This window comes from Hydra vulgaris, chromosome 05, assembly GCF_038396675.1.
Source record: "Hydra vulgaris chromosome 05, alternate assembly HydraT2T_AEP".
In the NCBI taxonomy this organism is placed as follows: domain Eukaryota; kingdom Metazoa; phylum Cnidaria; class Hydrozoa; order Anthoathecata; family Hydridae; genus Hydra; species Hydra vulgaris.
In genome coordinates, this window is record NC_088924.1 from 26453630 (window position 1) to 26477725 (window position 24096).

At 28.9% G+C, this 24096-nt stretch overlaps 2 protein-coding genes across 3 annotated transcripts; both read left to right on the top strand.

Annotated features, from left to right (window-relative positions):
• The first annotated feature begins 1090 nt into the window (after nucleotides 1–1090).
• Nucleotides 1091–19068, top strand: LOC136071925 (uncharacterized). Of its 2 annotated transcripts, XM_065797754.1 has the most exons (5): nucleotides 1091–1454; nucleotides 5283–5560; nucleotides 6059–6985; nucleotides 18322–18443; nucleotides 18517–19068. In XM_065797754.1, the coding sequence occupies exons 1-5, from the start codon at nucleotides 1101–1103 to the stop codon at nucleotides 18681–18683; spliced, it is 1848 nt and encodes a 615-aa protein (XP_065653826.1). In that variant the 5' UTR covers nucleotides 1091–1100; the 3' UTR covers nucleotides 18684–19068. The 2 variants fall into 2 exon arrangements, with proteins under 2 accessions (XP_065653826.1, XP_065653827.1); XM_065797755.1 differs by lacking the exons at nucleotides 18322–18443; nucleotides 18517–19068 and adding an exon at nucleotides 17823–17930.
• A 2360-nt stretch (nucleotides 19069–21428) lies between these two features.
• On the top strand, nucleotides 21429–22941 carry LOC136080297 (uncharacterized). The gene is made up of 2 exons (XM_065796916.1): nucleotides 21429–21469; nucleotides 22353–22941. The coding sequence occupies exons 1-2, from the start codon at nucleotides 21429–21431 to the stop codon at nucleotides 22939–22941; spliced, it is 630 nt and encodes a 209-aa protein (XP_065652988.1).
• The last annotated feature ends 1155 nt before the right edge of the window (nucleotides 22942–24096 follow it).

Here is a 24096-nt window from a genome sequence, read left to right on the forward strand (position 1 = left end):
AGGCAGGTATAGAAGCTTTTATTCTTTTTTTTTGCTTTTAATTCAAGTCACATTCTACTCCATGGTTTTCACCATCTTGTGAAGCTGCTGTATCTAATTGTAATCATTTTTTTCATCTTTTTCAAAAGCACAACTTGCTTGAGAAAAAAATCCTTTCTATTATTATAAGAAATCAGTGTAAAATATTTTTGTCTGATGTTAAGCTCCATTATTCCCAGTTTACTAAATCTCGTATCTTATCTCAGAAGTTAGGCTCTAAAGAGTTTTGTTAAGTTGAACATTCCATCTCTTATTCATGGGTCTAATTTTATTATCTCTCTCAAGGATCTTGCAGAATATTTTTCCAAGTTTTTTGCAGAACTATTTTCAAAACTTTTTCTTTAATTAAGCTCTTGAATACTTTTCTTGCCTTACTTTTCCTGTCATTCCAGTTAATCAGGTTAACCTATTGTTAGACATCGGAATCACTCTGGCATCAGTTGCTAAAGTCATATCTCAATTAAGCTCTTTTTCATCTTATAGTCCACACAAGATTCTTGTCATACAAATGTGTTTTTCCAGAACTCACTTCAATCCTCTCTTTAGAACTCACTTCAATCCTCTCAAAAGTTGCATCTCTTTCTTTTTTCTACAAAAAAAGAAAGAGATGCAACTTGATCATGGTCACTGCTCAAAGGATAGATGATATATCTAGTTTCATCAACCAAAACTCATTCTTGCTTGACTTGTCATTCAGCAAATTTGTATCTTTTTACTGGATGGACTTTATTTTTAGTTTTCTGCATCCATGTATGCTTTGAAAACTTTTATTTGTCTAATTTTTTCCTTGCACTTCAATTTCTTAATAACTCTCTCCCATTTTCATGTTGTCCTGTTTTCCTAACTCATTAGGAAATGAACACTATTTCCTTGCTCTTCAACTCTATTCTTTGTATTCTTGCAACTCCCAACTTAATAGTGGTTGCTTGCAGCCTTGTATATATGTATATATATATATATATATATATATATATATATATATATATATATATATATATATATATATATATATATATATATATATATATATATATATATATAATTTAGCAAAAAAAAAAAAAATGAGTTTTCATGAAGATATTTTATTAGAAATTTTCTTTAACTGTGAACCTAAGACAATTTTAAAATGTTCTTTGGTATGTAAATACTGGAACCATGTATCAAAATTGCAAATACTCTGGATGAAGAATGTTCTTAAAAGTTGGCCATCACAGCAGTGGTTATATGGTAAAGCAAGTGTTTCACATTTAAACTGGATGAAAGTTTATCAAGAACTATTTCAATATTTATATTATACCCCTGATCAAATGAAGTACTTTGTTACATGCAATACTTTTGAAAATGAACTTATTTCTCCCATTCTTCGCAAAGCTATGTTTGAGCAAGTGGAGTATATTTCTCAAAAATGGCTTCAGGTTTACTTTTAATGTTTTTTTTTTGTATGTTTGATATTAATGAATAGCTTTTTTTTGTAAAAATGAATTTTATTTTTTGTATGTTTGATATTAATGAATAGCTTTTTTTTGTAAAAAAAAAATCCCAATTACTATACTCTGCAATATTTGTCATTTGGGTTAAAATAAAGTTTTAGCATTCTAGACGAAGTGTAACAGAGTTATGGCAATTTGAATTATTCACTATTTTAGAGAAAATAATAGTTATTATGAATATATAATTAATATATTACATATTTATTATATATATTATTTGGTATATTAATTAAATTTGGAAACTAAAAGTATTTTAGAACTTTTTAAATGCGATTGTTTTCATTTTAGTTTATAGGTGAATAAAGATTGATCATTATAAAATAAATTTCACTGTGCATTTAAAAACAAGATTTAAAGTTGGGTTTATATTTGTTTTAAAATAGATATAAAACCCCCAGTTTAACTGTGGGTTAGCCTAAGGGTAGGGTGATGGTAATCTTCTGAGTTGTAGTATTACCATAAAAATACTCCGTCCTTATTATTATATTTCTTATTATATATCTGCAAAACAGGTTAGTTAACAAAATATTGTTGCACTAAATTTTAATTTTTAAAAGTTAAATTTTTAGTTATAAGAGTTAATGAATTGTTTGAGATTATTATTATTTATTTATAGAAGTTGTATCAAAGATTTCAAGATTATTTATAACCAGATGTCCTTGTATTTTAGGAGATTAGGGAATTATTAATGAGATTAAGAAATTATTTGTGGAGATTAAGGAGTTATTAAGGAGATTAAGGATGTTCATTACGTTATTTTGATGATGAACATCTAAATAATGTTAGATGTTCATTAAATCGTTTTGCTTTTTTTTTTTAACTTCATTAGAGTAAAACCGTGTCAAACTGTACACCATATCATTCCGCACACTGATCGAAATTATCAGATAAAAACTAAACGGATATGGCTATGAAAAAAGTAAAAATAGATTCAAATACAGAACCATCTCCTCTATTTGAATTTATAAATTTTAGGCTGTTTCAACTTCATTTTTTTCTTTTTTTTTTTACAACTTTAACAGGGAGTTAAAATTTTTTATATATTTTGTATCGTTACGAACAAAATAGCGCTTGAACCAAAACTGATATAAAAATAACTTTAGCACTATCTTGTTGGAAATTGAATTTTAATTCTGATAGTATGATTTTTATGCAGCAAGAATAAAAAGTTAAATAAAAAATCAAAAAAGTAAAAAAAACTCTTTTTTCTGATAAAACCGCACACTCGATTGATTACTTAGTTTAGTATTCGCAAGTGACTAAGCGCCTATCTTTATCTAATCAACTTAGTATTAATTCCGGTTTAATTAAAAATGAACTATAATGTTATTTGTTAATATAATCATCTCTTACTCATTAAAAACCAATTATTATATTATTTCTCAATATAATCATCACTCACTCAATTCAATTTAACTCACTCACTTTAACATGTCAACTAAAAAAATAAAAGCATACAAGAAAGATATACTAGCCACATTAACTGATATGAAAGAAAGTAAAACATCACTGAGAAAAGCTACATTCAAACATGGCGTTCAAGTCTCAACACTCAAAGATCGCAAAAATAACAACAACAAAGGCCATTCCATGACTCAGGTACAACAACAGTACTCTCAAATGAAGCGTAAAGGCTTATGGAAAAACTTCGCGGAAAATGTATTACTGAAGAAAATGTGATCAAGTTCCTCAAACAAAAAGATAAAGAAAAAGCAACAAAGGAAGCCATGAAAGATGCTAAACTTAACGCAAAGCGTAGACTCTCTATACCAAGTACTCAAATCCCTGAGCAACCTCAGCAAAGCAATAATGAAGATTAAGTACCAGCAGCCAAAAGATTAAAAGTTGCAAAATGTAAAAAGTGCAGAGTACAGTTACACACAGAAATATTGCAATGGGAGAATTAAATGTGACAGGAACAGTTGTGCAAAGAAACATGTTTACCAAAGAAATGTGTAGTTGGAACTAAATTTTTTGTTGCAAAAAAATGTTAAAACTTGAATATCGTTTCTTAAATATAAGTTGTGTTTAAAAAAATAATTTAAAAAAAGTTAAAATTTTAAAAATTCAATGTTTTCTCAAGTGTGCGGTTTTATCAGAATGTCGCCTAACACCGCACAATTTTTTTTCTGTACATTTAATATTTTTGATAATTTTATTTTTTTTTTATCAAATATTTATATTATCTTATGTAGTTTTTTATTGCCTATCTAATAAAAAAAAAAAAAAAAAAAAAAAAGTTATTAAATTTTTATTGATAAGTGTGTGTTTGACCTGGTTTTACTCGATTCATTATTTGAATTAAAAAATTGTGAAGATACTATTTTTCTTTAGTTTTATCAGATCATTTATAATGCTATTTAGATATTTATGTATCTATTTTTTGCATCTTTTTTAAATCAGTATCTATTCTACAAGGTAGATTTAGAACAATTATCTAGTCAGATTGCTTAGATCTTTTGTTCTTATTTCATTTTCTTTATCTGGTGTTGTCTTTATTTGGTGTTGTCTTTATCTGGTGTTGTCTTTATCTGGTGTTGTCTTTATCTGTTGTTGTCTTTATCTGTTGTTTTCTTTATCTGTTGTTGTCTTTATCTGTTGCTGTCTTTATCTGGTATTGTGTTTATCTGGTGTTGTCTTTATCTGGTGTTGTCTTTATCTGGTGTTGTCTTTATCTGGTGTTGTCTTTATCTGGTATTGTCTTTATCTGGTGTTGTCTTTATCTGGTGTTGTCTTTATCTGGTGTTGTCAATTTGTTTTATCTAACTCTTATTTTAGCCTTTATCTTTTTTGGATTTCTATTATGAACTATCAATAACAGTTATTATTTTCTCTGTTAGAGTATAATGTATCTGATTGTGCATTTAACTTTAGAATTTAGTTGCTAAATTTACGAAGAGCAGAATACTGTCAAAATCAAGAAACTTTTTGGATTATGCATACTTAATAAATATTTAATTCAGGAGCATCCATGGCACTTGTTTTTAGCAACCATTTGCATATATAAATTTAATTTATTTTGATATCAATAATTTAATAGCTGTTTAAAAAATAATTTATCATGTATTAAAATATATATTATATTAAAATTAATTATATTCATTCAAAATACATAATTTATTATATATTTGTATATATATTTATACAAATATGTAATTTATTATATATATATGTATGTTTTTAAATAAAATAATTAAATAAATGACTTTTTGAAGTGAAATTTTTGATTTTTTTAAATTATGTCTAAACTGATATTTAAATGTTTCACTGGATGATGATATATAAACTAATTGATTAATTACTTGAAGCGCATGAAAATAATTTATTTTTATTATTATAATTAACCACTAAGTAGTAATTACAGCATTATGGAATCAGAAATCTGGGAATCAATGAGCTAGGTAGCTATATATTAGATTAGAAATCAATCATGAAGTAATAGCTTAACCTTTTTTTTAAGGGATTAGGGGGTTGATCGTTGAATGTGTTTTATAGAATAAAATAGTTAGCATTTACCAAGTAATAGTTTTGTTTCCAAAAATTTTTACAAAATATGCTAAATAAAAAATCTGTGTTGACCACATATTGTCATGACACCACATGACTCTGATTGCTGCTTCTCCAGACTAAAAGTATTTACCGAATGCCGGCTAATATATTTATTTTGCAATTATTTTTTTAAAATTTCTATCAATATATTTATTCTGGCTTATTTTTTTTCAATTTCTATTAATATATTTATTTTCCGCTTAGACTTCGTCTTTTGATCAAGACGACAAATCTCAAGTGTTTGACAAAAATATGGAATTATACTTTAATATAAAAGAGTTACGCTGGGTTTTTCTTGACAAAAGAAGAGGATATATGTCAGATTTATTTCCCCATAAAAAAAAGGATAAATTTTATGATAGAATCTGCAACATACGTGCCTATCAAGTAATTCCAAGTTGTTTGCTGATGTATCGCTGGTTGTGTATTTTCAGGGTTTTTCTTACTGCTGAGATCGGTTTGACATTTTATCGTATATGGAGGTAAAATTTTTAAATTTTTTAACTCTAAATTATTTTTTTTTATAGTATTTGATAAATTGAAAACAATAAATAGTTAAATTTTGGTGTAATAATTTTATATTGCTAGTTATTTATATATTATAGCTATATTTTTATACTATATGTTTTTGTATAGTATAATAATTTATTTTATATATTAAACTTTTTTGTATAGTGTATAATAAAATATAATATTACATTATTTCTTGTAATATTTTTGTATCGAAAAATATTTTTTTCAAATTTGAAAAATATTTTTTTAAATTTTGATTATAATTTTTACAAGATATGTAGATAATGGTTCATGGTGATAGCAGCATTATCATGTCATCCATGACAGAAGCAGTATTTTAACAAACTGACAAGTTAACAGCTTGACAAGTGGCGGGTGTTTTGACAAACCTAGAAATTAGTAACATAAGTTTGAAGCATAAAAAGTTTATTTCATTAGTTTTTTTTAGTTTAATTTAAATTTTATAGATTTAGACTGAAACACTATAAAACGGGGTTAATATTTGAGCTATGTGATTGGAAAGCAGGAATGTCTTCAACATTTGCTCATGGTTCTCCAGCTGTGGATGTATACCGTGAAGATTGTTTAGAGCTTTTGCAATTGCTTACTCATCCACATTTTATAATGCACCCATTAGGGTTGAACTCTAAAACTGAGAGTTTATATAACTCAATGATACGGGCATCAGCAGGTGGTTGTATGAGGAATGCATCTAAATGTCAGAAAAGGAAAATTTTAAAACAGAAAGAAACATATTCACCTACAAAAAAAAAAAGCCCTTTAATATCTCCAACAACTAATACTCCTTTTATGGTAGGAAGTTCCCTCGATAGTTCATGCTTTGTTGATTTGTCTGATCGACTTGAAAAATGGAGAGTCAAAAGAAAACAAAGCCTGCTTAAACATTCTATATCCAGCCTCAATACAGATGTATGTTTGTTTTCTAAAATAGATAGTGAGTTGTCAAGTGCTTCTAGTGATAGTAGCCTTAATGAAATTGAAACCGAAGAACACCTGAAAGAAAATAATGCTGAGTCAGATATAGACTTATATGACGGTGGTTACATTTTAAATTGTGAGTACTATATATCAAGTTCACAACATACTGATTCAATAGAAGAGCAGCATAACTTGCAGGCTACTATTGCAGAATATTGGGCATTGACTCAGAAAGAATATTTACTCCAAATACCTGTTGTTTACGATATTGAAGATGATTATTGGTACTTCCAACCACAAGATGCTATTAGTTGTATCGATACTTCAAATGCAACAAATAAAATTTCCACTTGTGTGAAGCAACCAGAAACAAATAAATGTTCGTTACAGTTTTCAGAAAATTCCAATGAGATCGTTTTGGTAGATGCTATACCAAGTGCATTAATGCTTTACAGGTTTGTTTTTATTTTCTTTCAACATTATGAATTAAATTATTTTAATGGATTTTTGAGGTATTTGGTAATTTTTATAAAGGATTTGCTATTTAGAACATTTGTAATTGAACATTATACAAATTTATGAAAAAAGTTTACAAAAACAATATTAGTTTTTCATTTCATACAGAATATTTCATACTTTTTCATACATTTAGAAACTTTAACTATTTTTTTGAATAATTTTATTAAACCTTACTTTATCCTAGTATAGATTCATATTACCAAAATATCTAATTGGCATACTATAAAAGTATTGCACCTTTGTTATAGGGTTAAAATTGTAAATTATATCTAGTTTTTTTTTCTGTCATCTCAATATAGACTAATTACAGAATCTTAATTATGGAAATTTTAATCAAGTTAAATTTCATATATATATATATATATATATATATATATATATATATATATATATATATATATATATATATATATATATATATATATATATATATATATAATATATATATATAATATATATATATAAACGATTCAACGTAAAACAAAAGTCTTATTTCAACTATGAAACAAATATTCTCTTCACAAATGACTATTGAAAAAAGACTGTAATGACCTAATCCAATTTTACAAAACAGTAAAAAATGTAGATGATTTAACCTTGGAATACCTACCTGATTTAATAGTTTCAAATACAAGAGGTTTCATAGACAATAAAAAATCCAGAGATACTATTTCTTAACAAACCGTGATAATAATAGTTAGAATAACTAAGATCAAAACATTGTAGATTAACACCTAAAAAAACACCAAACAATCAGAAAGCGTTAGCTTCTTATCTAGACAAGAATAAATGGTAATATCATCAGCCAATAATGCCATCTTAGATGAGAGAATTTCTAGAAGATTATTAATATAAAATTAAAAATGTATAGGGCTAAGGATAGAACCTTGAGTAATCCCTGAAGTTACATGATATGAAGAAGAGTCCTGTCCATTGAGGACAACTTTTATACTATGATTGGTAAGGAAGGATTCAATAATCTTAAAGATCTTACCTGATACACGATAAGAAGAAAGCTAATGGAGACAACCAGCATGCCAAGCTTTATAAAAGGCTTTAGAAATAACAAGAGCAATAACTTTAATCAGCAGTAGAACGAGAAGATTGAATTCCATGTTGATGATCAGAAAGTAAGTTATTAAATTCAAGATTAAGTGATTGTTAATTAAAGACTCAAAAACCTTGCTTATGATAGTAAGAAGATTAATGGGGCAGTAGTTAACGAGTCAAATCCCTCTCCAGAATATTTGAAAATAGGGGTAGCAGATGCTACTTTCCAACAGGCTGGAAAATAAGATTCTAATAAGCACTTGTTAAATAGTTTTGAAAGTATAGACTACAGCTCCTGAGAACACTTCTTCAAGACTACAACAGGTATGTTGTCTGGACCACAAGCTGTAAAACAGTCTAAGTAGGAAATCATGTTAGATACAGAAGCTGGAGTGATACGAACATCAAGTAATAGCTCAACTTGTTAGTCGGCTATATCAGGTAGAATGCGACTAGTGGAATCAAAAGATGATTTTAATAAGAAGTTCTTAGCAAACAATTCAGCTTTATCTTTAGGTGAGGTGACAAAATCTGAACCATACAAGAAAGGTGGAAGGACAGATTTGCCCTTATTACAGATACTGTTAAAGATTCTGCAGAAGTCATGAGAGCCTAATTTTTGAGATGAAACACGAGATTTTGTGAGAATAGCGGGCTTTTGTGTTATACAAAATCTTTTTACAATGGTTTCTAGCAATAGTAAACAGACATTTGTTTTCTGGAGAATTGTTTTGCTGATAGATATGAAAGTAATGCTTACAATTAGAAAAATTGCAGCAGCACATTGAGAAGAAAATCATGGAGAAGAGTGAGACTTGAAATCGTTGAGAGGAAATAAAAGGTTATATGCCAGCCTAAATCCAAGAAGTTAAATAAGAAGCACATTTGTCAGCAGGAAGATGAAAGATTTTGTACCCAAGGGCTCATTCAGCTTTAAGGTAGTTGTAAGAAGTATGATGATAGGGGAATTCTGATAATGAAGAGTTGACTATTTAAGTTAGAGATTGAGAAAGACAAAAGTTGTGGGCCTTAATACCTGCAGAGTCACTGACACTAGAGCCAAACCAGCATGATGAGCATTAAAGTCACCACCAACAACAATATTGGCTGATAGATAAAGAGAGAGGGCTTGGTCAATACAATCAGAAATAACATTAAAAAGAGTGCAGTCTTGAGATGAAGGACAGTGATATAAAACAAAGAGAAAGGCAATAGAGTAAAGTGGTGCTAAATGAAAGCACATAATAGAATAGTCTGTGGATTCAAATCTAGTTTCATGACAAATGGGTGAATTCTTACGAATGTAAATGCCCAGGCCAGGCATGTGACTATTGGAGTCTTTACGAATTAAAGGAAGATAACCATCAACACTAAGATCACTAAATGAGACATTTGAGCTCAAATTAATTTCACAAAGAGCAAGTAGATATAGTGAGATAATACTCAACCGAAGAAAACTTCGAAGATCATGAGTATTAGTGAAAGAGAACTTGGTGATGACCATGATTTGTTGTGTTTAATAGTTTTTGGTACTTTAGTCATTTTTTAAATGTGTTAAAGAACTTGACTCAATGAATAGATAAAACTCAGTACACTATTCAATAGTCCGAGCAATTACCTCATTACTATTAATAAATCCTAAGGCGCTACAAAGGGCTTCAAATGTGGCCTCGACAATGCACACCATAAGTAAGAACAGGGACACCATCATGCGCAACATGGCACTTTTAGTACTATGATATTTTACAGCTGCTGATGGAATCAGTCTCTCTGAGAGCTACCACAGAGTTCAGGTAACCTGACTACCAGCCAGCCTCAGAACCATAAAACTGAGTTTTAGAGCTGTACCCTTATTAGGAGATATGATATGATGTGAGATAATAGAATGAGTTGCCTAGTCACAAAAATAAGAGCACAAGTAAAACCCATGAATTTAGTCAAGAAGATCCATCATTCATCCAAAACTGGAAACAATGTATTATAGATACATCTGTGCCAGCCTAATAGATGAAGAAGGGGTGCAAGGCTGGTCAAAAGATAGAATCTGTTTACCCCTTAAGTCTTTGCCTAGGAGGCCTTCTACAAGACAGTAGCTGAGTGTATTTAGTATCAGCTCAAGATGAGTATTTTTATAGAGACACTTTTACTCACAAGAAACCATTTCAAACTTAAAGAGTTTAAATCAATTTTGAACTTGTTTTTAACATAAATCGGTTGTTAAAACCTAGATTACCTAGGTTCCGTACATTGTTATAGAGCGATCGTGAAATTTGAAAATTGCTGAGGACCGTGCTCCTAAAAAGCTTTTTATTTGTTGTACATTGTTCTTTCGTCAACAAATATTTGAAGTAGTGTCTACAACAGCGCACTCATGGCACTACTTAAACAAAGTAAATTATTGTCACTGTTTCCTCAAACATCTTAATTGAATCATAGCAAAAAAGAAACAATTATTTTGGTTATTATTTATTATTTATAAAAGTACACATTTTTTATAATCAATCTAAATCATTTAAAACTTTTAAAATTTGACTAATGAAAGTGTCTTTAAAAGAAAAAACGTTCACGCTTTTTTAACAAATGTTAAATAAAATTAGTTCACACTTTTTTAACTTATGTTAAGTAAAATTAGTTTATGCTTTTAACTTTTTTAATGTTACTGAAGAATGAATAAGGGGTTGTCCATAAAATACGTACGCTTTTTTCTCGTTAACCCCCTCCTCCCCCACATTTTACGATACGTTTTTTTGAGAACCCTCTACCTCCCTAAAAGTATCAACGATTTTCACTTACCAACCCAACATTTTATGATATTTTTTTAAATTTAGTGTCTCCATACTTTTATAATTAAAGTACTGCCCCTCCCCCTGTCTCATATACCCCATTTGCAGACCCCCTCTTTCTCTCTAAGCGTTCGTACTATATGGACGATCCCTAATAAAAAAGAGTTAACAATTTTTAGTTAATGCTACTTAAGTGTCGTTAGTTAAAAACGTTAATATAATACGGTTTCTTTTATTTTAATTAAGTTTTTTTAGGTTTAATTTTTTTATCTTTCGTTGACAATTTTGTTTTAGGTTATTATTATTTTTAACTTTCTCATAGTTTAGTTATTTCAGTGCATTTTTGAAATAATTAAATATCAACGTTTAACATTAACCTTATCATGAAGCATTTACTAAATGTGTAAAAGTGTGATGGCCAAATTGTCAAAACAAAATACAATAATGGTGTGCAAAATATCAGTTGATGTAACACATCGCTCATTTGAGGGTTTCTCGCTTTCACATCTTATTGTAGTAATGAGATGCTTTTTCAAAATGCCTTTCAGTTATGTGGTCCCATCAATAAACCATAAAGCACCTTGTCGTATCAAGCTTTTACAATCTTGTAATACTGTTTCCCTATACAAACTTTGCAGATTTCTTATACAAACTTTGCAGTATTTTTCAATAATGTATATAATTCCATTTGTATTTCAGTTCTAAAGCCTATTACCTCTTCAACTTTCTATTTAATAAATGTTGACAACATTAATTTGTTTCTTTTTGAAATGTCCTTGATTTCGGACTTTCTAAACAGCAGAATCATATTCTAGTTCGATTTATCATAAGTAATAGTTAATAAAAAACCTATACTATGAACAAAACGAGTTTAAAAAATCTCTATTTTGAATATTTATTTTTATTATAAACGATGTGTGAAATATTACAAACAATCAAATTAATCTTACTTGATGTTTTTACAAAATTAAAAATGTTCTGCAGTTTTAATTTTCTTATAGTGATTTTCTAATTTTCTATTCTTATTTCATTTTTATATTCGCATTATGTTTCCACGTGCACTTGGTTAAAGTAGTTAACATTCCATTATTGAAATTAGCAATTATTAACGACTTTAAAATGTTCATTCATTACAATAGTGCAAAACAGAAACTTGCAGAAACAACAACAACAACAGGCTATTTATTTTCCGTAAATCATTTTAAAATAGTTTTGATAATAGTAATAATAATAACAATAATAACAGTAATAATAATATATTATAATATAAGATTAAAAAAAATTAATACAAGTTATAGTAATAGTAATAATAAGTATGTTTACATTAATTACAATGAAAAAATAATAATAATAAAAAATATTATAATGGTAGTTATGAGCATAAAATTATTTATAATAATAAGTTAATGATTTATTTAGGATGGTGTCACTCATACAGAAATCTGATCAAAGGAGTGACACCAATTTTTAAACATAATATAAGTAATAATAAGCAAAAACATTCATTGAAACATATGGACCGTAAACACAAGGAGCATACATGAAAACGAACATGTAGAAATCATAATTTGCAGGTTTTAATAATAAAATAAAAAAATTAAATAAATAAAAAGTACTGATGATAATTGTAGTAATGACGAAAAGAAAATTAAAAGAATATTTTATTCGTAAGAATAATGTCTAAAAGTTAGAATAAAAAGTTTTTCAGAATTTTTTTAAATGATATTGTTTAAGATGGAGTAAAGGTATTTTAGGATATAATTTTTTTGGACTCATTCAAAATGCATGCAAGGTTCCTGTTTCATTCACAGACGCACTGATAAACAATAGAATTTTTACCATAATGTACCATCTTTTAAAACCCTTCTGGGTTTTAAAAGATGGTACATTTAGTTTTCCATTGTGTATATTTCTAGTAGAGTAGGAATGTAATAGTTTACTTTCTGTGAACAAGTTTGTGATAGGAGATGGTAAGACTTTTGGACAAGAGTGATTTTATAATCTTGTTATCAGCTAAATGAGCGTTGTTTTACGAGTGTGGTGCGATCGCGCCCACTTCATCACAAGCCCTGATAGGGGAGAGTGTGTATGAAAGAGCCAGTTTTAAAATGGCGTGAAAAAAACTCAATTGTAATAACTTTTTTTTTTTTTTTTTAATTCAATAATTACATTATTGGGTAATATTTTAAAACTAAAATAAATCGGATAACAATGTTAATAACAATGTTAATCATACACCTGCTTTAAAAAAAGAAAGAAAACCGCTCTTTCATAACATTGTGTCAATGAAAGAGCCACCTCTGTGCCATGAATCAGCCGTAACTTTTTTTTGAACACTATCAAGTCTTTTAAAAATATTAAACTGTTAAATAGACTTCTAAAAATCAGATTGTACTTAAAGTTTTATAACTCTATGATAATCAATGGTAAAACAAATGATAAAACAGCTTTAATAATAGTTTTACAAATTGTTCAAAATCAAAAAATTAAATGAGAATGAGAATAATGAAATAACATAATAATAAAAATACATATAATAAATACATAATAGAATATAATAAAATGAATCAAATAATGCAAAAAATGTTTTAAAAATTTATGACATTTTTAGAACTTTGACTTTTAAAAATGTTATTAAATATTATTTTAAATTCAACACAGTTTGTAGATTTTTGACCTAACTCCAACAAAAACACCAGGAAAAATCCTTTTGAGGGATGATAGTACATACCAATAGGAGTTCATAGCAATAAATCTTAAAATCAGGGATTACCGTCTGTGGGACTTTTTTGTGTTTAAAGTTCTAAATTAGAGTGAAAGTTAGTTTTCTTTATTTTCCGAATTCAATAATTAGTTTTACAAAAAACTTTATAAAACAAAAAATGTTCTACATAAAATTCTAAACAACTCTTATCTTATTCATATTTTCCAAAATTTGATTAGTTTTCCTTGAAAAAACATTTTTCTATAAGTTCAAATATTCTTCTTCAACTTCATTGGGTTTGGCTTGTTCTCACTTGATTCTTTGACATTTTTGTTCTTTCTTGTTACCTTTCCTTTAGTTCTAGAGGAAACTGAAAAAAAAGCTTTGGATTATTCTTTGAAATCATTTTTGATCTGGGTTTTCCCCCAAATTTACGTTTTTTTTTAAGATGCAACTTAGCAATCTGTAGCTATAACTTACCATTGACTTGTTGAGACTAGATTTTTTTGCTATTGTATTCAATGACACAAGAGAGGAGATGCTTGGAATAATCAGGATTCTGTGGATTTCTTTTGTATCTGTCCCAGAAGGGCTAGAAATTTGAGTGAAGAGTCTCAGTTGCTTGTTCGCTGAAAAGTCCTAGTCCCATATTTTTTCTTTTGATGAACTGAGGAACATGATGAAAGACAGCATGTACTTTGGGAGTAATAGAGACTGGAAGATTAATGTAGCTCTGTTTAAAGCTTTCAATTTTTGCTTCAAAATCAGGATCCAAAGTGGTTCCAAAACAAGATGTAACAACATCTTTGAACAGAGACAAAGTTTGAATAAATCCATCGGCCTGTTTGAAGTACTTTTGCTCTGCAATTTGCTTCAGGCAATCTAATCCATTCAGCAGCGTAAGGCAATCATTTGCATTAAAATGGCCCCCATGGAATGGTTGAATAGAAAGGTGCAGTGTGGTTGGCGATTGCTTTGCATCTGGCCAAAGATTGCAGAGGTTTTTGAAGAGATGGTTGACCACACCAAGAAATAGATGAAGCTCCATAGGTGGGATGGCTTCCAGCACAAGCATGTCATCATGAAAATCAAGCAAGGGCAGATGAACAACATTTTTGAAATCTCTCGACTTGCGAATGTCACCGCCTGATTTCATGAACTCTACGAATTGCTTGCGAATTTGACCGAAGGTTCTTGGATGGCCACATCTGATGAGGTTTGTGTTCTCTGCCTCACACCAGCAGCAAGGGTGTTTGCTACTATGTGATTGAATTCCACAGAGAATGTTAGCAAGCTTCAAATCACAGGAAATAACCAAAGAGTCTAGCAAAGACTTCTCATGGATTTTGATGAGACCAAAAATCTGCTTGACATTCTGGTAAGTTTCAGGTGTGTCTTGAGAGAGAGCAACAAGCATTTGCTGCTTGACACTTGTTGCTTTGGCTGAAAGTGGAGAAGTTAGTTTCATGTTTTTTTGAACAGGACTTTGTGGCTCCAACTCATTCTTTTCCAGTTCAATGTGAGTGAAACTGACCTTCAAAAATGATCCACCTCCATCTATTCCCAGCTTCAAGATGACTGAATCTCCCAAGTCTCTTGAAACTTGTACGTTGACACTGAGGTCAATGAGACTATGGCAGTGCACAACCTCCCTGGTCTGGTTGTCTTCTGACAGGTTCATGCTGCTAATTGTAAAGTGGTCTGCTACTTTTTTCAGTTGAAAGTTGGGTTCTACCAACCATAAGGGACTGATTTGATTCAAAGTGGAGCCAAGCTTTCGCATACCATTATTGGAGAGTCCAGTGTTTTGCTGAATGTGAACCATATTCTGAGTAGAAAGCGGGGTTCTGAACAGCTGTTGTGCTACTGATGCCCCTCTTCGCAGTGGAATGGCTTTGCCTCCAGCTTGTTGAGTTAGACGAATTGTTCCATTAGGAGATGAATCTTTTGAAGCAATAACTGCTGAAGCTACTAACTCTGCGCCCTTTCCATCAGCTTCAACAATTTTTTTCAAATTTTCATGGCGAGTCCCCGGTGTGCAGTTGTGAGGGAGTCCACGACCAATTAATGAAAGACATTTGGTGCATCTCTTTTCAACGCTCTGGTTTTTAGGCTTGATTGATTTTTCAGAGGAGTCCTCAAGTTTGTTCAGAGGATGTTGCTCCTTTCCTCTCAGTTTACCTATTTGGCAGATCAAACAATCACAAATAAGTGATGAGCGAGTTGAAGGCTTTTTTGAGATGTTCTGAAAGTTGAAAAGTGTTGGAACTTTTTTCATGGAGCCATCCAATTTTCCAAGTTGAAATCTGCAGTTGACACAAATTCCTAATGGAACCCTGTCATCATTGAAGTCTAAATCAGGTTCAATGAATTGAGATTGTCAAAAAATCGTTTTTCAGTGTGACACGATGGTTGTAAAAGATATTTTTTCAGCGTGACATTATGGTAGACAAAATGCCAATTTTTTGTCTCGAATTTTGAAGGTTAAAAACGCGTTTTTGTGAAAATATGAATAAGATAAGAGTTGTTTAGAATTTTATGTAGAACATTTTTTGTTTTATAAAGTTTTTTGTAAAACTAATTATTGAATTCAGAAAATAAAGAAAACTAACTTTCACTCTAATTTAGAACTTTAAACGTAAAAAAGTCCCACGGACGGTAATCCCTGATTTTAAGATTTATTGCTATGAACTCCTATTGGTATGTACTATCATCCCTCAAAAGGATTTTTCCGGGTGTTTTTGTTGGGGTTAGGTCAAAAATCTACAAACTGTGTCAAACGGAGCTATGTTTTACAACTTCAAGAAAAGTCATGAAAACAACTAATTTCGATAGAATAAGCTCAATGAAGCATTACGAAAAATATATGAAGTCGTTAAAGCGCATAACGATTATGTATATATATATATATATATATATATATATATATATATATACATATATATATATATATATATATATATATATATATATATATATATATATATATATATATATATATATATATATATATATGTATGTATGTATGTATGTATGTATATATATGAAATATATTTAAAAAATGATGTGATTTCATTGCTCTATCATGAATTAAAAGTTGAACTGCAACATATAATAAAGGAAATAGGAACTTAACTATAAAATTTATAAAACTTTAATTCAAATAAAGTTAAAATATTAATTTTTTTGGTGATTGTACAATTTTGTTCTTATTGTTGACAGTCGTTATAAATAGTTTGCTTTTATAATTTACTTTTAGATGAAAAATTCTTCTAGAACTAGTTTACAATGTCTAGAAGTTGGTGTCGGGAATATCTATTTTCCGTAAATATTTTAATTAGGAACTCAATTTCTTTGTCTATATAATTACTAGTGCGTAATTTATAAGCTCTTGCAAGAAAACCTTTAAATATCCCTATTGCAATATATAGTGATATTCCCGATTGTGGTTTTACAAGTACATTCGTTATTGCATTATTGCAGTATATAGAAAAGTTATATTTGTGAGTAATACGGTTTGTTGAAATGCAGGCATCTAAGAAGTTAAGTTGATCTTGATTATTTTGGTATTCACTTGTGTATTGATTAGCTTTGTCTTGAGAATTTAAAAGTGTCAGAAACGATTCTGCTTTGTCAGAGTTAGAAAAGGGTGCGTGGCAGTTATCAACATTAAATATTATTGTTTTAAATGTTATTGGTGCAATAACATTTAAAACAAGTTTAAATGTTAATGGTGCAACATGAATGGTTAATGCTTGTTGAATTGAGTTTTATTCAGTATGTTTGTAAGTAAGTTTTTGAAATTACTACCATTATAAATAATCCAATCGGACCATAGTTTTTTAAAATATAAGTTTTTTTATCCCACAGAAAATAGCATTTACTTAGACAAAGTTTAATTGATTTATGAACGTCAGTTAAAATTAATTTAGTATGCAGTTAAAGATCATTTTTATCATTATTTAAAATATCAATAATAGCTGAAATTGCTTTATCTAGCGGTACTGACGGATACAAATTTGTTACTAAAATGATACCTGAACCTCATTTTCTTTAATTGTCCATTCTTTTGTTATAAAATACAAAAATAATAATAAGATACAAAAGACGATGAATTTTGTACTCTGCGCTGAAGATCTTCACTAAACATATTATGTCAAAAATAATCAATGCTACCACTAAACAGTTACCCAGGTGTTTACCAACTTGAATGTATATGCGGCGCTTTTTATGTAGGTGAAACCAGGAAAAAGAAAACAACAAGAATAGCTAATCATCAAAAAAACTCGACTAAAGTGAACTGGAAAGCGTCTGGAGTTGTTGAACATCCACAGCATTGCAAAGGTATAATTAATTGGAATAATCATTAAACACTTTCAGTTATCTCAAATAATTGTACTAGAAAAATCAGGGAGGCTATTGAAATAGACAGATTGCAATGTTGCTACCCAAAAAATAAAATTCTAAACCTGGATAATGCCAAACTAGTGATGACTCACCATGGGAAACCAATTTTTGTTAAATATTAAAAAAAACTTGTAATATTTTGTAAAAATTCGTTTTTACAAATTATTGTAAAAACAAACTTTTGTAACGTATTTTAGTAAGAAAATGGCTCCCACTATATGAGCCGAAATATCACACATTTATAATTAATAAAATTTTAATAAGTTAAATAAATAGTATGTCACCGTAAATGATGTATTTTCCATTATATATATATATATATATATAGATTGATTTGTCTGTTTGAGTTGAACTGCAATGACTATAACTGCTTAAATGACACCACAGTTTGGAAAGTTAGTATGGTGCATAAAAGATCAGGAGGAATTATTCACTTCAAAGATTATAATGGTAATTATTTAATCTTTTACTTATTACTATTGATTTCACAATAATATTACTAAAATCAATTTTTATTATTTAGGATATTTAAAAATATATGTCTCCGTTGATCAAAATTGTGAATTAAACACATTAGACACAATATTCGAAATTTCTGAATTTCGTGATGCTGTTACTCAGCTTTTAGCTTTACTCATGGATGAGAAGTTCTGCCATCCTTACGGAACAATTGCAGGCTCTGTAGCATAGCGTTATCATAGTTGATTAATAGACTATGTAGTAAGTGAAATAAATCTAAAGATATAGCGTCAATGGATCTTTCGATTTATAATGAACTCACATTTGGATTTTGTTTATAAAACTGTTTATGAGCCAAAAAATTATGTCATTTAATTAGTTAAGGTTTACAAGTTGAGCTGGGGTTCTTAGGTATTTTTTTTGTTACTTCGTCTGGAAAACTCAATTATGTTGGTCAACCAAAACGAAAAGTTTTTAGTTATTATCTTAGTTTTAAAGAATTTGGTCCTATAAAAACGCATATTTTGCTTTCATGTGTTGTTTTCAAATTTTTTTAAACGATTTATAAACAGAATTATTAAGTCTTGAAATTGCTTTAGTAGGACATTGATAGCTTTTTTTTTTCGATTATTATAAATCATAGTCCTTCTGACTCTAATTAAAAAGTTCTATAGGTCTTTTAGAATTTTGAAATAAATTTTTGAAAACATTAAACGTTTTTTGCAAATTTGTTTTAACTTAAAAGGCTGTAAAATCTTTTGTTTGCTTTTAAATTTTTTTAAGATCTCTTGAGAAAAGCAGTTTAGATCGAAAACCTTCGTGGTTTTAAATTTATATTTAAGAGGTCAGAAATTTAAAATCTATCTTTGATATTCAATGTATATACGTATATTTGTAAATTTTATGTATATATTTTTATAATTTATTTATTTATTTTTTGATACGTTTATCTAAGAATAAAGGTGCATCGTTTGCGGTGACTTCTTTTTTTTTTTTTTTCTTTTTAATTATCAAAAAATTTTAGTAATTTTTGAATTAATATAAAAATTGTTTATTAAAAAGCATTTTTTTTTTTCCTCTTAAACTTATAGTAAATAAACTCTTTTATTTTTATTACAAAAAAAATTACGGTTCAATAGTTTTGCAAAATACCACAACTGAGTAGTTTTCTCTCCTTTTTCTAAATATTTTTTTTCCTTTAGATATTTAGGAATATTTACGAGAATTTTATCAATTTACGACAATTTTACCAACTGAACTTTTCAAATCTTTGAACTAATTTTACAACCAAAAAATTGAAGGAAATCAAAATTTTAAAATTTAAAACATGACTGTCATATAAATCTTGGTCTTGTTTTTAAACTTTCATTATAAGATTTTCCCAATAAGTTTTAAAAATCAATTGCAAACTTTTAAACAGTGTTCCCAGCAAACATGCCTTTATCGGGCCGCTGTGTTACCGCCAATGGCACATTATGATGGCAAGACGCTGGCATGCCTTGCTTGTACCGCTGCGTTTTGCTACACGGTCCTTTATCCGCAAACCACTGATGTCCCATCATTAAACCAGTAGAATCTCAGCAAACATGTCGTTGGCGTGCCGCGCTGGTGCCACGGCACTTTATGCTCGTTGGTTCAAAGGCGGTCTCCGTCAACATTATATAGCGCGTTATTTTTAGACCATGGTCGTGCATCGCGGTACCAGACTCAAATAAGTTACAAATAAATAGTCAGAAAACTAAAATAGTTCAACAATTAAAATATATGTACATTTAAATAAAAAAACTAAAGTTAATTATTGTGGCTCGTCATCATTATCGATGTTTGACGCTCCGCTTCTTTTTTTAAACTTATTATTGCTCTGGCTTGTCTCCCACCATTTCGGTCTGGTGCTTCATGCAAAAAATGTACAACTTCTTTATGAAAATCGCTTTCATTAACGGCACTTGTGGGCGGATTCCTTTGCACAGCTTCTAAAACAGATAAACGTGTAAAAGATTTTAAAATAAAAACTGCATTTTTACTTTTACAATAATTTTAGTCTAAAAATTTTATTTAAAGATTGATTACATACCAGATAATGAAAGAAAAAGACTTGTTGATAGATTATATTTTAGATGCAGTTTAAGGATTAATATTTTACCCCTACCCCACTTTATCAGTTTTTAGTTGTTATCAACAAAAAATTAAAAATAATTCAAAAATTAAAATAAAAACATGTAACACATTTAAATGTGTTCATGTGTTTCATGTTCAAATCAATTGATTCAGTATTATATATATATATATATATATATATATATATATATATATATATATATATATATATATATATATATATATATATACACCTATAGTATCACTTACGAGGACAGATGTGTACCCATTAATTTTTTTTCCCTGTAAGCATCGTTTTTTTGTAAAAAACAAATGTCCCTGTAAGCAACTTTTATAGAGAACGAAAAGTACATACATCGATTAACAAACAGCCTGACTCGCAACAGAGTGCTGCTACATCGACTGAGGGTTAGGTTTGGGTCAGCATCAAAACTTAGGGTTACGATAAGGTTTAAACATGGTTATGTTATTGCAATTAATCGTTTTTGTAAATAGATGAAAATTAAATATAATGTATAATAAATAAAAATAGTAAAAATCAATATAAAAAATATATTTTTATAATAAAATAATATTCAAATATGTATAAGTAAAAATAGAAATGAAAAAAAATAAAAATATGATAAAAATAGTATAAAAAAAGTAAAAAAAACAACAAAACGGGAACAAAAAAAACACGTCCCACTAAGCGCAGACTAGGAGTGTATATATATATATATATATTTTTTTTTTGTTTAACAAATATTGTGCCAGTTGTTGGGCTCAGATGGTTTTTCATTGTGTCATTTTTTTAAACTAAAACTAAAATATAGAAAGCTTGAAACAACGTTTTAGAGATTCTATACCCTTTTTCACATTATGTTTATGATAAGGTTTAACCTAAACTTTATTTCTGATAGGTAAGTTACTGCCCAATACTTAATAATCTTAATGCAGTAATAATACAATGTTAAGGTGTTTGCCTTTAATGCAGGTTTAACACACACCACGCCACTGTAATTACTACATGATAGTTGCATTAAAAGAAATTGACAATAATAATAAAGACACTTGTTAATTATTTTAAGCTAGTAGTAGTATGCATTCATTCTATTAACCTCGGGGAAAATAAAAGCTTTAAAAAAATATTACTTACTAAGTTTGAAAATACTGTTTTATCTTTAGAAGTTCTTCAAGGATATTTAGCTCTTCTAAATCATTAAGTGGTTATCTTAAATTTATCAAAAATTCTTTCATCGATTTTTCTCGCAGTTAAACTTTGCAGCCATTATGTATTAATTTTAGTTTAAAATTGAAGATCAAGCAAACTTTGATATCCATAACAACATTTACTAATGAAGTTATATCAGTTGGTATAACTGGAGAATTAAATGTATTTTTTAAAAATACAGGTTGCGTTGATCAAGTTAATTTAGCTGTGATGTATATAAACCCGGACTAAACTCTATTAGTAAGTATATAATTTCCAACATGTTGATTTGGCATCGTCAATGATATTGCAGGATCTTTGGGAAGAATAGGTCTTTTTAATAAACTTGCAATATTACTTTTGCTTATAACTGCAAGGGGCGAATTAAGTAAAAAATTCTGGTCTTTAAATTTTCAGTTTCTTAAAAAACTGTGAACTCAGTTTTCATGGATCTTAAAAATTAACTATAACTAATTTCAGTAAGACTCTTATAACTTACATGTTTAAAACAATACTTTTATAAAACAGCCGTTAATCTAGATAGAATAACCACTGTATTATGTATTTACATAGCATGGTAAATACAAATACAGAATTCAATTTAAACTTGAGCTTGAAGGAGTTCCACCTTGTAATATTTGGAATTATGATGAAACAAGTTTGCGTGATGATCCTGGAAATAAAAAAGTTGTTATGAAACGTGGAACTAAGTACCCTGAGAGAATAATGAATAGCAGTAAAGCTTGTTTCTCTGTAATGTTTTGTGGAAATGGTGTTGGAGAAATTCCTCCACCATACACAGTTTTTAAAAGCACACATTTATACGATTTATGGATAAAACATGGTCCAAAAAATTCTCGCTTCAATAGAACCCAATCTGGCTGGTTTGATAAAGTTACTTTTGAGGATTGGTTTTTTCGAACATTATTGCCATGCATTAAGAAACAAACTGGGAAAAAAGCATTAATAGGTGACAATCTCTCCTCCCATTTAAGTCATAAAGTTATTCATTCTTGTGAAAAACATAACATTAGATTCATATGCCTTCTGCCCAATTCAACCCATTTACTTCAACCTTTTGATGTTGCATTCTTTGCACCATTAAAAAAAGCCTGGAGAAGTATACTTCTGGGTTGGAAACTTACTTCTCGTGGTAAAAAATTTGCAACGTTACCAAAATAAGATTTCTCTAAGTTGCTGAATGATTTAATGACATCCATTAATGAATGTTCGAGAAAAAATTTAATCAGTGGATTTAGAGCTTGTGGTTTGGTGCCATTTAATCCTAATGTTGTGTATATCAAATTACCAAGTGAAAACGTCTTAAGTCCTCGTAAAGCTTTAGACCAGAGCCTTTTAGCCATATTAAATGACAAAAAAAATGAAGGTGGTGGTAAGAAAGATGTTACACAAAGTAAAAATAAGAATAAAAAAAATATATCCAAAAAAAGACTTAAAATTGAACCAGGAAAATCTATTTCTGTAGAATACAATAGTGAAACAGAAACAGCATCTGAAGGTGAATCAGTCTCTATTGAATTTATGATAGATTACTGAAGAGATGCCTAAATTTTTTTTAAAAAAACAGAGTTTGTTACAAATTGTTTATGTTACAAATTGTTTGAGTTACAAATTGACGCAATTTGTATTACAAGTTGTGTTATACAAGTTTTGTTACAAATTGAAATAAGTTGTGTTACAAAGAGTTTATGTTACAAATTGTTTGCACTCTCTTATTTTTTGCTTTTTCTGACATTTAATAAAAAAATAATTAAAAATAAATAAATTATTTTAGCTAATATGTTTCTTTAATACTGTTTATATTTATTTTTATTGTCCCTTTTTTAATTTCTTGACATATTTTAGGTATCCCTTTTTGAAATAAAAGCTACTGCAAGTTTAAATTACATTAAATGTGCTTACCCAGTGGGCACAGGACGTAAAAAAGACGTCTTTTAAACGTCTTTTGAACGTTTTGGACGTCTTTTGAACGTTCAAAATACGTCTTATTTAGGTCCTGTGCCCACTGGGTAATAACACTTAATTTACATCCGGTATTAAAAAAACAATTTACTATGACAAAGTTACCCCATTGCCGGGTAACATTGACCACCTCACTATTTCCATAAAATCTTGGATTTGGTGAATATAATGAATACACCATTTTACTAATTAAATGACATTAGTAATGCACAACTTTTAGCATCAAAATAATTTTGGGAAAATGTCCCTTTTTTTCAAAAAGTTATCTTCTTTATCAGAATTGGTACATAGTTACCCCGGTTTACGGTACTTAATGTTGTATGACAAAAATTTAAGGAAATAAAAATAAGTTAA